General features: G+C 39.0%; 1 protein-coding gene across 1 annotated transcript in view; it reads left to right on the forward strand.

Annotated features, from left to right (window-relative positions):
* LOC117741134 (cytoplasmic dynein 2 heavy chain 1) overlaps positions 1-14,534 on the forward strand; it is a 90,134-nt gene that overhangs the window by 49,359 nt on the left and 26,241 nt on the right. Inside the window, 8 exon segments of the mRNA XM_034547927.1 lie at positions 502-636; positions 2,010-2,153; positions 4,375-4,464; positions 9,163-9,228; positions 9,347-9,397; positions 9,558-9,611; positions 9,844-9,975; positions 10,765-10,837. Coding sequence (XP_034403818.1) covers positions 502-636; positions 2,010-2,153; positions 4,375-4,464; positions 9,163-9,228; positions 9,347-9,397; positions 9,558-9,611; positions 9,844-9,975; positions 10,765-10,837 — 745 coding nt within the window.

Genomic DNA, 14,534 nt, shown 5'->3' on the forward strand with positions numbered 1-14,534 from the left:
ACACAGTCAATGGATATCTTTACACATAGACACTCAGCCTCATTTGTATACACACAATCTCAGGGAAATTGGGATACATAGACACATACAGTAGATAGTGCCTAGAGTAGGATGTGAGTGCTTCAGTGGTACTAGACATGTAATGATATTACAGAATTGTAGGAGCATATTCGACTTGACATTTCTATGCTCCACTGCTTTCTAATATATTTTATTTTAATATATTCTATCAGTTTGTTGAGAGAATAGATTGCACAGGATGCTTAAAAAAAATGAATAAATAAAAAAATGCCCCCTATCAGGCTATTATGAAACAACAACTCTTTCTATTGCAACTTTCAGATCAGACCAGATTTCAGGCAATTGACAGATACGAGAAAATGTACTCTCTCTTAATTCTTGTGTATCTCTTACGTATTAATTACTCCCTTTCTGTCTAATCCGTGCCTTATCTTTTGTTTGTACCTGTCTGTCCATTTGTCTCTCTTTTTCCTGTGTCAGACCCTGGCTACATCTCAGGGTAATATTCTCGAGAACAGGGAGCTGATAGACAGTCTGAACCAGACCAAAGCAAGCAGTGCCCTGATCCAGAAGTCACTGTTGGAATCACACCAGCTGCAGGCGTCCCTGGACCAGGTACTGTACCTCAGGCACACATGCTCACACAATCTGATGGCTTACCTCACTGCAACACTGTTTAATGGGATAGCTCGGATTATTTGAAGTGGAGTTGTATGAGGTACTTATCAATATTCAGTGTATACTACAGTAGATGGCGGTTGGCAGGCTCCCACTTTGAAGAAGCAGGCACGATTACTGTCAAAGAAGAAAAGCAGTGTACTGCGGTGCACGGAGGAAGCAGCTAAATATATTTTAGCCACCTAAAAGAAAGGCTTAACTAAAAAGAGTTTACTCTATACTTAGAATATTTTCCCCACTTTATCTTGCCGTTAGACAGGAAATGGGAACGGGGAACTGAACTGAACTGCTCTCTTCAAAGCCTCAAGACCCTATTGACAAATACAATATAGATAGGTATTAATACAAGGTATTAAATTCAGTTCCTCAATGGAAAATAAAAAAAATCATAGCCTACTTTTAGGTGCTAACATACGTTTTGCTGCTTCCCCCGTCCAAAGCAGCACATTACCCTGCTTCTTTGCTGGTACTCCTGTCTATTTATCTAATCTATACTGGAGGTAATACTCTGAACATGGATAATTACCCCATATAACCCCAGGGTTCAAATTAACCAAATTATTGCTACATTTTTTTGGTCATGAAAAAGTGATGCAAAGAGAATCTTTATTAACCAGTGGATCAATATTGTGTAATAAACAAAGCCTTCACAACAACTTATATTCTCTTCTACCTAACTGATTAGAGAGAGGGAATGGAGACAGACAGACAGACAGACTAAGGTAGAGGGAGGCATTGAAGTACACGGATAACGACAGTCAGAGACAGAATGTAAAATGTAAAATTACATCTGCAAATGTAACATGACTCACTTTTGTGTAATATCTTGAATCGTGAATACTAAATTTAACTATTTTGGCTATTACCTACAAATATGCGGTGTTATTTAGTATTTGGGCAAAAAGATTCCAGCTCATTTGAGTGGTCTCCAGATAAACAGACTCACAGCTGCAGTTTGTAATAACACCGGATTCCATCGTTGCAGCATCAAAGAGCGACTGTGGATTCATTACACAATCATCCTCTAGGGTGCAGTGTTATACCAGAACTCTTTTAGTCATTTTCCCTCAGTTGCTTTTATTTATTCATAACAAATGAAGCTGTTTTGTCTTCTCTCACCTCCTGTCTCATCATACATTGTGTTGTCTTCTCTTTTACTCTCCTTCCATCTCAATATAAATCCCTTTCCCTGCCATCCTTCCATCAGTGGTATCTTTTGTAACTCTCTAAAACATCTGGTTCTTTTTCTGTTGCTTCTTGGTGTTTTTCTCTCTGTCTCTCTTTTTTACTTTCTCGTTCTTGTTTTGTAGGAGCGGGATGCCTTCCTGCCTCTTGCAGAGAGTGCCAGCAAAATGTATTTCGTCATCACAGACCTGTCGAAGATCAACAACATGTACCGCTTCAGCCTCGCTTCTTTTCTGCGCCTCTTCCAAAGGGCTCTTCAGGCCAAGAAGGTGACTGGTTGACACAACTCGTATCGTACTTCCATTTTCATCCAGCACAGCAGTGTGTTCACATGTTTATTTGGCAAAATTGTTCCAAAAAATGACAAGGCTCCTCTCCTAAAATCTGCTACAAGCTAACACTTTGGTTATGTTAGTATATTTATTGAAAAACAGTGTTATAGCTTATGAGCTTGTTGACTTAACTCATTGGGCCATGTCTGCCATCATTGCTTTATTAGTCCAAAAGACAAATGGCAGGAATATGATCTATAAGACAAGTTTTAGGGGGGAAAAAGTATCCCAATCTTTTTCGATGTAAGCCTACAGCTGGCTAGCTGAGCATGGCTTTGCATAAAGACTGGAAACTGCACCACAAGCTCACACATTTATACATTACAGCTTTGTTTTTACCTTCTTTATCGATTGTTAGCTACCTACTAAAACACAGTGTCAAAAATTAGCAATTTTACAGGGGGTTATGTGCCGTATTTTTTCTTCTCCCGGCACAGTAATTTCCCCAAAATATAGACATTAACTCATACAGTATTATTAATCTACAATGTTACTTGTGTAATGTATAGAAGTAGTTCTGTTTGTACAATTGGTACATGTGAATGCAGGCAGTGCATTTACATAGGCACATTTGATTGAAATATATATTTGAGAATATATCAGTTGCAGTTTATTTTTGATCAATTGAACTTAACTCCATTCAGGTCAGCTTGATTTAATTCATCTCTTTTGTTTTCAGTGAGTTTATCAAACCTGTGCAGCTGGAGAGCATCATCGAACTATCCATTACACTGCTGTTCTCTATCTGAGCCCTAAACACTCACATAACCAGAGTGTACACACACACACACACACACACACACACACACAGACAGAGGCACAGGCACACAGACATTGGGTTGAGAGATTGAGCACTAATTCCTCAAATCCTGTGTGGGTTGTTAGAGCCAGTGCTGTCATCCAAGAATGTCACCAGGCAGCAGCTGGTCACCTGTGTGTGTGTGTGTGTGTGTGTGTGTGTGTGTGTGTGTGTGTGTGTGTGTGTGTGTGTGTGTGTGTGTGTGTGTGTGTGTGTGTGTGTGTGTGTGTGTGTGTGTGTGTGTGTGTGTGTGTGTGTGTGTGTGTGTGTGTGTGTGTGTGTGTGTGTGTGTGTGTGTGTGTGTGTGTGTGTGTGTGTGTGTGTGTGTGTGTGTGTGTGTGTGTGTGTGTGTGTGTGTGTGTGTGTGTGTGTGTGTGTGTGTGTGTGTGTGTGTGTGTGTGTGTGTGTGTGTGTGTGTGTGTGTGTGTGTGTGTGTGTTCAGAATACCCTCTCTCCCTTTGTATCTTTTAGTTGTTTTGTTGAATTGAATGAGAATGTTTTATTTGCCATGAGCTGCAGATGGTTCTTGAGATCTGGAAGAGATTTATAACCTCTCATGTCTGACATAACACACTGAACAGTCCTCTTTTTAGTTCACACACACAAACTATTAGGCAGACACACAACGTCTGTGCTCAGGTACTGTACACACAAAGTGCTAACTTGCACTCAATAAACAGGGTTTTACATGAAATACATGCTTGCAGAAAACATCAAACAGAGATCCAGGAAGAGGAACAGAGGAAAATAAATGCTGGACTGTGAATAGGGGACAGAACGAGAGAAATCCATCTGGAAATTCTGTTTTTGTCAGCATATTCCTCCATTTCTCTGGCATTTTCTCTCTCTGTTTGAATCTCATGGTCCAATACTTGTGTTTAACTATTGGATTTTCTTTTCTTCTGGTTTGACCTTTTTGTATTTCAGGGCTGTTTCTATTCTATACTGTATTTTATCTGACAGTGTTACTGCTCTCCCACCCTGACCTAAAAGACTTTTAAAGAGAAACACTAACTTCCACCAACACTCGAGGGCTTCAAGCCTGATCTCTCTGCGTCAAAGATAAAAAGAATGAAAGGAGGCATGTTAAATGTGTTTCTTTGTGTCTGTGACTTTAACAGTCCTGAGATAGTCAGGCTACCCTGATGTGACAGAAAGAGAGAACATCTCTGATTAAAAATGTTTCTGACTGACTGAACTTTTTAACATCATTGCTGGACTAAAGCTCTTCATGACATCAGATCCATCATACCTCGACTCAGCAGTTTAACGTCTTCTTCCCTTTGTCCATTGCGTGCGTGCGTGCATGTGCGTGTGCGTGTGCGTGTGCGTGTGTGTGTGTGTGCGCATGTATTTTAGGAAGCAGAGTATACTGAAGCCAGGATTGCTGCTTTGGAGGCCAGCTTGAAGAATATGGTGTATGAGTATGTCTGCCGGTCGCTTTTCAAGGTAATACACACATTTACAACAAAATAGGGTTTTGAGCATCTCAGACTTAAAACTTCCAACTGTTTTAATTCTGCCTTGTTGTTCTTTGTTCAAATTAAATTTCAATTACATTTATTTTGTAAATCACAAATTTGCGTCAGAGGGCTTTACAATCTGTACACATACGTCATCCTCTGTCCCGGGACCTCACATTGGTTCAAGAAAAACTCCTCCCCAAAAAAATCTTTAAAAGGGAAGAAACCTTTGGGAGAGCAACAATAATAATAATAATAATAATAATAATAGCAGCAGTGAATGTAGTAGAAGATTCCCTCAAATTATTATTCTACCAAATGTTGCAAGGTATACTTAATTGTTTGTTCAGCTCAATAGGCAATTTTGCATAGCATGGCCTTGACTGAAATATGGACTGAATACATAAAGTGCAATTATTATCATGGACTGTTGGTTTCTTCACCTGCATGCTCCGTCTTTACTTCTTCGAACCTTTCTCCCCCACTGTGATCACATTGTGTTTTGTCTGGCCTTACATCCAATCAGAAGGCAAGCTTTAAGCTGGTTTACTAGTAACAGGGTTGGTTGTTATCTTTGTGATGTTGTAATACAAAGTAGTATAGTAGTGTTATTGATTCTCTAGACCTAATACACAATCAGATAAACATACATTTACACACGTATACAATCAAACCTCTGCAACTAACACAGTAATGAAGTGTCAAATATTGACCAACGGAGCAGTCGTTGCATCGATCGTAAATCGTAAATGGTAAATGTAATTTCTCTGTATTTTGTGTGTTTGTTGCCTGAATGGTAATGGCATGCAGAGTGGCTGTTAACTGCTGATCACGTCTAAAGGCTATGAAGCCAACACTTGCACATGCACATGCATACACACAAACATGTAGGCAGCAGCAGTTAGCAGAGGAAACATTGGACTACATTATCAGTGCTCTTGTCAACACCCCCTATCTGTGCTACAGAAGACATAACTTCAAGGGGGGTCCAGTGAAAAGATAATGGTAGATAATGAGCGAGAGAGGACACAAAATGAGGGCAGCATATTGGGAGAATAGAGAAGAGGAGAATTTGAGAGGAGACGGTATTCGAAAACATCCTAATATATGCATCTTTGTAGAAAGAACCGTCCCATATTTTTGGAATATCTGTGTTTTTCATTGCCATGATTTCATTGCCATGATTTCACTCAGACTATTAAAGTGTTAAATTCCACCACAATCTGATTCAGTTTAATAAGGTATTACCTTATTAATGAAAGGCTTACCTAAAAAAACCTGTATTTGTTTGAGTTTACTCTATACTTAGTATATTTCCCCCACTGTATCTTGCTGTTAGATGGGAAATGGGAACGGGGAACTGAACTGAACTAAACTGAACTGCTCTCTTCAAAGCCTCAACTTGTTCAGCTCATGACATTTGACCTCTGAGATGTTTTATATTTTGAACAGCTTTTTGTTTTCTCCAAATAAGTATTCTGAATCAACAATATTTTCAGTGTTTAACTATATACTGCCTTGATTTTCTCATGTAATATTAATTGAGGTTTAATAGCATTCTCTTAATTGATAATGTGAATAATTAATTAGGACATTCGAGACTAGTTGAGTCATTTAAAAAATAATTCAAAATTAATAAAGTAATAGCTGTGAATAATGTCACACTAAAAATGTATTAAAAGCTCATAATGTAGGAATCAGGACATCATTTAAGAAAACCATGAGCACATAACGTAATAACATTTGTATGCATAATGTAAAGAGTTATTACATTTGGACAAATGGGTAGGAACCCTTTTAAAGGGACGTTGCGCAACTTAATATACTTGCATGTGAATAAATCGGTCGATACATAATGATTCCAGTTACTATAATGCGATGATCAATTAGTGATCAATTAGTCTCACACCAGCGCACAGAAAAAACTGGGCACATGCACGGGATTCGAGTACATAGAACAGTATCTTCGAGCAGGAAATCGTTCTCGCGAGGGAGCATTTCTGCTGCTTGTGCACAAATGCGCTCCCACGAGCACGAGGCCGTGATGAGCCCTCAACCCGCACGCTTGCAACGAATGGACGCTCGCTCTGCAAGTTGGTTTCTGAAGCTTTGGAGGCAGTGATGAAATAGACGGTGGCTGACGTCTCCGCCTCTTTTGATTGGCTATTTTGAATACTGAGCATGACCTTTGATTGGCTGTTCCCACAATCGAATATTGAGGATTTTATGCGTTTTGATGTCTAAACATTTGGGCATCATGTGATTATTGGAAGCCCTGCAGCTAAGCAAGTGGGCGTTCTGCTGTGAAATGAGTATGTTCATAGTACTGAAAGGAAGTTGATGAGATCAATAAAGATCTTAGTCTGTTTGCTTCCTGTGGTTGTAAATATATATTTATCATTTACGGACCTACTCTGCTGATTTTGAGTGGTTATTGCGAATGCTCTGATAAATTAATGTAGTTATTAAATGCTTTGTTTGTGATGACTGTTTGGTTTGGATAGTGAGCACCTAGGTGTTGTCCAGTGGGCTCCAGGCACGATGGATTTTCGATTCCTTCTCCCCCTTATGCATGCACACTTTGACTCTCACAAATAAACTCAATAATGTCTTTCTCACATTACGTGCTGATTATTACGTGTGTGCGTGCGATGCATCTCTCAGTAAATGTCAGTATAGAGTAGATGAGAGATTACATTTTTACATAGGGATCCATAAAACTCTAAAAAGTTGGCTCAGTTTATGATATAATATATTAATTTATAACAATAGGTGTGTTTCTCTCTTGTGTGTCTCATTGTAATTTGCTGTCTATGAGCCATGATTCTGAATCCATTTAGGATATCTAAATGAAATATATTGATTGTACAGTACATTAGCTAATCAGAAGACCAAACACGGTTCTTGCATATTAAGTGCAGGCAAAATTTAAAAAAATACAAAATCATTCATCATCGTCCCAAAAAATAATTTTTATGTTCATTCTTGACAGACATATTTGTCTTACACTCATTAGCATAAATACAACTATTGTTTTTTAGTTTGAGATCAGCAAGGAAAGACAACACAAGCTTCTTTCACCAATGGTTCCAATAACAGCAAGTTTAAATCTGCCACATATAGCTATGGTCTCCTTGCTCTAAGCTCCTCCAGAAGCCTCCTCGCTCCTCAAGGGGCATTTGAGGGATTTGAAGATCTTCCATGATGGCGGAGAGGGAACGATTTACGGAAGCAGTAGTTAGAATAATGAAAAGCACTTTGAGTGAGCACAGGAACCAGCATATAGCTCAAGGGTCCGGGTGAGCCAATCAGCTGACGAACCTTCCATGTCGGCCAACTGCCTGCTTAGATGGCCAAGACAGTGGGAGGGGTGTCCCACCTGCCAACTGAGGTTCCTGTCCTGTCAGTGCGACAGCAGACGACACTCACACATTTGTGTCGTCTTTGCACTCCGTTTGCTTCATTTCTCTCCGACACATGACATGTGCGCACACAGATCCACACACAGAAAAACAAGACATTGTGCGCCTTTTATGTTTTGATCTGTCATATCATATTGCTCGACTCCCTCGGTTCAACTGTACCCACAGTCGGCAGCCTGGTGTAAATCATCCAGACATTGGAGCAAGAGACACATCATGCAGAGGGTGGGAAAGAGGGCACGGTAGTGAAGAGCCCAAATGGAGCCTGAAGGTTGTCCTTGCCACTACTCAAGCTGGCTCTTCAGCTGTTAGTAAAGTATGCAATGTAATGTTAGGTGACAGGGAAATATGTGCTAAGAAGGTTTTTTTTTTGTATATGGAATACACGCCGAGAGTAATTGGAGTGATTTTGTTTTGATTTGTTAACTCCAAAGAATGCAGAGAACCTATTAGAAACCTTTTTTTCAACATTTCTCTTCCACTTTCAGTTATAGTCTTAAACCGTTATCATTACTAAATCGAAACACTTTGGCTCAGTCCTAAGTTTGGAAATGAAGGCAGTGGCACACAGGAGGCCCACGATTGGATTGCATTGGCAATTTTCACTATCGCATTATTCCTCAAGTTTTACTTAAATATTGTGCTATTTCTAATTGAGTTATTCCTTGGTATCCAGTTGTTAAGTCCACTAAACAGCAAGCTGGGAAACAGTGTGGCTGTATTTTAATGGGAATAATATCAGGTGAAAGTTTTTTGTAAAGATTGGAAGAAAAGTTTGGTCATTAGAGGAGGGTTTAAACTTGCGTATTATTACATTTTGCTTTCTTTCCCTCTAGATATGTTTTTCTTTCTCCTATATTTTCCGTAACCATTGGAGACTCTTGGTCGCTGCCTTTCCATTTCTTTCGGGAGTGGGATGAGTATCTTGTTTAGTTGATGTTGCCGTTATCGCTCTCAGTCCCCCAGTGGATGAGAGACATAGAGAGACAGACACAAAGAGCGATTTGTATGGATGATACAACAGTGTAGTTCTTGAAGTCCCTGGAGCTTTTGTATCGCAACTATTCACAAGCACTAGTTCTGCAGATGTAGCTGCACATCATACAACGGGAATATGAGTGTGTTTGCTCTTGGTCTGGAAGAGATGCTCAAACTTTCTTTGTTAGTTGTTGGGTTTTGAGCAGAGCAGCATTTCATGTGATCATATGTGACATATTTCAGCCGTGTATAGATCTCTCTCTTTCCTTTTCTCTCTGTCTCAGGCTGACCAGTTGATGTTTGCTATGCACTTTGTGAAAGGCATGTACCCCGAACTCTTCCAAGAGAGTGTGAGTATCTTTGTAGATTACAGTATCTGCATATTTAGGATTGCATAAATACTGATTTCAAATAGCACATTTCAGCTTTTTTGGACCGGCCAAATGTTGACGTGACTTTTTTCTGTAGGAATGGGATGTATTCACTGGATCCATTGTGGGAGAAATGTTTAAAAAGCAGGTAAGAGAGCAGCTTTTATATATATATATATATATATATATATATATATATATATAAATATATATACATACACCGGTACATGACATTATATATTATATTTTATATATATATATATTGTTATATATTCTGTCTCTGACTTACAACTCTCCTCTCTCGGCAGGAGTTCCCTTCTTGGATTGATCAGGAGAGGCAAGGGGCAGTGGCCATTTTCAAAGTAATAACAATTATATACACACTCACCTCAAAATGTGTACATTCTTACATCATCAGCTGCATATGCAATTATTTACTTATTATATTATTTATTTTTTAACTATAATAGCTTAATGTGACTGAAATAGAATATCTGTACAGCAGTCCTCACTGAGCTTAAGATTGGATATTCATCTCACATTACTTCTCAACCTGTCTTTCACCCTTTCACCTTTGCCATCTGTCTTTTCCAGGCTACATTCCCAGCCCTCTACCAGTCCATGTGTTTGAGTGACTCAGACCTTTGGCTGTCCTTCTCGCAGAGCTCGCAGTGTGAACAGGAAATCCCATCTTCAATTGCCAAGAAGATTTCTCCCTTCCAGCAGGTCAGCTTTCAATCAAAAAACACTCATTTCGTCAGCCAAATAGAACACGGCATCATAATTAACAAAGTACATCAAAAGTCCACTCGCACAGTTGTGTTTTCATTGTTGTTTGATTGTTTCTCCGTCAGTCGTGAGTCTATGGGTCAGTAGAGCTAAAAGGGTTCATTGGAGATAGCGCCACCATTTATCAATCATATTTAATATTGCCTTGCTTTTCTGTGAAACATAGCAACACAATATTTTTTTTCCTGGACTTATTGCACACCCATTTCTGCCAAAACAGATTTTCTTCTTTTTTGATTTTGTTGCAAAACTGTTTTAATTGACACTTCGTCTTAGTTCAGATTTTTGTCATTTATACGCCGCATCATTTTCTTCGAATTCCTTGCCAAATTCCTGTATGTGTAGCCTATATATTTAATAAACTTGCATAACGAAGAGTTTGTGCATTTGCAACTCATTTATTGGTAATTCACCTTTAGACCATTTCCCAGACGTCGACATAAACATTCCAAATGGGATCCAGTTTATATCCAGTTGAAGTGTAAGTGCCACTTATCACGAAAGTCAAGTATACGCACTTGACCAAACAATTGACTGATCATTTACTTTGTTTTGTGTTCTTTAAAAAATATCCAAAAAAGAACATCTAGAAACCTCTGTGAATTTTATTATGGTTATGTATCCAAGTTATGTAATTTCTTTTCTTAGGGAAACATTCTGTCTGTAAGGTTTTAATGGACAGCTGTTGTTTCTCTCTTTGCTCGCCTCTGTCCCCGCCCTTCCCAGCTGTTATTGGTTCAGGCAGTCAGGCCAGACCGACTCCAGAGTGCCATGGCAGCGTTCGCCAACCAGGCCCTTGGTAAGTGTTTCATTCTACAGCTCTTCATATTTTTGTATTATTATTTTTTATCAATGTTGCCTAGAGTTAAGCTTATGACCGTTGTATTGAAAAGAGCCAGAAAACGCATTAATCAAATTAATTATTGTTCACAATTTCCCACTGAACAACCACAACAAATAAATCACATTCATGGCATAATTATGCTGCCCACTAGACACCTAACTGTTCTGGAAATTGGTCTTGTCTTTATTGATATTTTACAAGGTTTCTCTTCCTTCCTTATTTGCTCTTACCTATACGAGCATCATATGAATGAATTACACACATTTCTCATTTCTCATACACACCTTTAGCGTTTATTGCAGATGTTGAAGGAAACAATACAACAAATAAACAGACGCTCTGCTCCGTACAAAGCAAGTTACGTTTGATGAGCTGCTGAAAAATGAAAAACAACATGACTTGTTTTGTTCTGATACAGGTTCAGTAAATATTTTCCCTTCTGAATTTGATTGTGATTACTCTGAATAATGAGCTGTAAACACCATGACGAGATACTCATTTACTGATTTTGATAAACTGCTTCTGCACAAAATGATTTCCACAAGCACCTTCTGCCTTCACACTCGACTCAGGCCAAATCTTCCCAAACAGAGCTTCCATGTTGGATCTCATACTTGTCCACTTCTTGACAATGGCATCATTTGTTTTCCCTCCGATAGTCCTCTCCATCTTTTCTCTTAATGTGTTTTTAACACACACACACACACACACACACACACACACACACACAGAGTAATAATGAGGGGTAGTTTATTGTTCTTAATGGACCCAATTATTTAGTCCAGATAATCCTTATGGTGTATTGTGTGTCCACTTCTGGCTGCACGATCTGGGATGCTGCTGATTGATGTCAGGCGTGTGCTGTGTGACAAAACACGCTTATTGACTTCTGATGGTTTTAGGTTTATAGGTTCAGCTTTTATTAGCGATATAGGATTTTTTTGTTGTCTGAACAAGAGCATGAACATTCAGTCCATCAGTGTGTTTAGCAGTTTTTGAGCTGCTTACAATCCAATTAGTCACAAATTTTCCAGACAATTTAGCTTGCAAGTAAAAAAAAAAAAGAAAACAAAATCATTAAGTATTTGGAAGTTTACTAAATGTGCACCGCATTTACAAAACAAGACCCCAGCTTACTGTGCAAAGTAAATTGTCCAAAGTCTGCCTCCTTGATCATCTTATTTGAAATATGAATTGGTCATGCTATTCACACAGCTTACATAACATAACATTTATATTATAACTTACAGTTTCAGTTTAAGTTGATCAAATGTTTTATTTTGAAGACAAGAAAAACACGATGTGCTTTGTTGTCTATGCCTGTACCTGCCTCCTGTGTATATACCAAATACACACATGCATTTTAAAAAGCCTTACTGGGTGTGTTAACCTTGGGGAAATGATGTGCTTTGGTTGTCAGCATCTTTGTCATATGAATATTCATTAGGAATAAACAATAACTCAAGGCCAAACATTCCTTATTTAAATGAGAAAACCCACCCAAAATAGAATTTACATTTTGCTTTTGAGAATTTACACACAATTGCTTTTGACAGTAAACTGAGTTTACTATGACTATGAGATTATGATGTCATCAGGTAACAGTGGCCCAGTGATATTAAGTCTTTTTGTAGGCTCTTTTTATGTTTGAGGCAACAATCAAATAAGCTTTTCCTAAATATTCAGGTAATAGCTCTTTACAAAGGAAATATAGCCACACCCCATTAAAATCACCATTGGTGCTGTTATTGCAACTGTTATTGGTTCAATTGACCATTGATCATTTTCTATGGAAAATCTTCAGGATGTGTCTGTAGTTGATCTCCATATGAGATCAGGCTCAAACTCATAACCTTCATTATGATACTGATGCTGCCTAATAAGGTTTAAACTGTGGAGTGACTTGATGAGATACAAGGTGGGAATATAACAATGATCTTACTGTGTTTCATTCTGGATTTCAGCCAAATTATCTTAACTAAAAGTCTTATATTTGTCTGTGTACTCGATTGCACCAGTGTACCTGCAGACCAAATCACTCTCACAATGGCTAAAATAACCCTTGACAAGAATATGGATATGGCTCTCACTCTGGTAATATAAGGACTGTATGGCTCATAGCCATGGCAGTAAAACAACTGCCCCGTGTGAGGGTTGAACTCACGACCTTCATATTATTAGAGTGACACGCTGCCTACTGCGCCCACGAGGCCATAACAACACGTAAGCCAAATTAATAACAATCCAGTCTTTATACTGCAACAGTGTGTCTGCACTGACATACTCACTGGAAGGCTATAATCCACCCTCGATGCTCTGTGTCATCACCCAGCGCCAACACCACAACAAGAGACAGGCAGCGTGGGTTAAAGGGAAACACAAGACAAAGAATTTAACTACAACAAAAGAAGTCTGTTGAGTCAGTGGTGAAAGTGTGTGTGCATGGATGAGTGAGAGGTATGGATGGTGGACAGACAGTAATCCTGGAGTGAGAGTAACTCTAAGATGCACAACAAATAATGAAATACTGCTGAATTAATGGCGTTGTAGGGGTAAAGTAGACCGACAACTTGTCCATTCTTAAATCACATAGTTGGTACATTACTTTTGACAGCATGGCGTTTGGCTTTCCATTATCTGAACCGCTTATCCTATTTAGGGCCGCTGGAGCCAATCCCAGCTCACATTGGGCAAAGGCAGGGTTCCCCTTTGAGAGGTCGCCAGTCTATCGCAGGGCACACACACATATATATATATATATATATAGACAGACAACCATTCACGCTCACAGTCACACCTACAGGCAATTTAGAGTCCAATTAACCTGCAGCATGTCTTTGGACTGGGGGAGGAAGCCGGAGAACCGGAGGGAACCCACGCTGCCACTGAGAGAACGCGCAAACTCTACACAGACCATCGGGGATCGGACCCAGGTCCTTCCACTATTCTTTATTGTTGTGAGGTGATACTGAGATCTCTGTTTAAAAAATGTATAATTAATGTTGACACTTGCAGTAGATATTTAAATTTGTATGCAAATCTCCTGACACTAAATGATAACAAAATGAGGCCTAATAAATTATTCCTTTTCAAGTTCAGTCAATTCTTACATAAATGGTACTTTGCCGCTGTCAGCATTTATCCTCGGGGGTGTCTTGGATATCTCCACCACGTTTCATGACATTCGAAAGTAAAGAAATGCCATCCTCACATTGGTGCTAGAAGTTAAATGAAGGGATCCCCAAAGCTGATGTTAATGTTAATCCTTTGCAACCCATTAATGTTTCTACCAAGTTCCAAGGCAAGCTGCAATATTGCCATCCCACTGGTGTGGTTAAAAACTGCTTTTGACAGCATGTTATTCAATTAATAATTTTCTCAAACGACCTTACCAAATCCGACCTGAAAAATGAGTACGCAGTCACGGTGGCAACTATACCTTGAGATGTTTTCCTTCAAACTAAATCCACTCTCAAATTGTTTCACAAGTGGTTTTGATATGACATTGAAAAAAGCTCCAGCAGAAAAGAAGTGGTGACAAAAAAAGGATGGGAGGGAGAAGATAGAGCCGGAGCGAGGAGCACTTTGATGAGCCGGAATACTCCCACTGCCTTGCTTCCTACTGATAGCAAAAGCTCTATTGACTGAAACT

The sequence above is a fragment of the Cyclopterus lumpus genome, chromosome 13 (genome assembly GCF_009769545.1).
Source record: "Cyclopterus lumpus isolate fCycLum1 chromosome 13, fCycLum1.pri, whole genome shotgun sequence".
In the NCBI taxonomy this organism is placed as follows: Eukaryota; Metazoa; Chordata; class Actinopteri; order Perciformes; family Cyclopteridae; genus Cyclopterus; species Cyclopterus lumpus.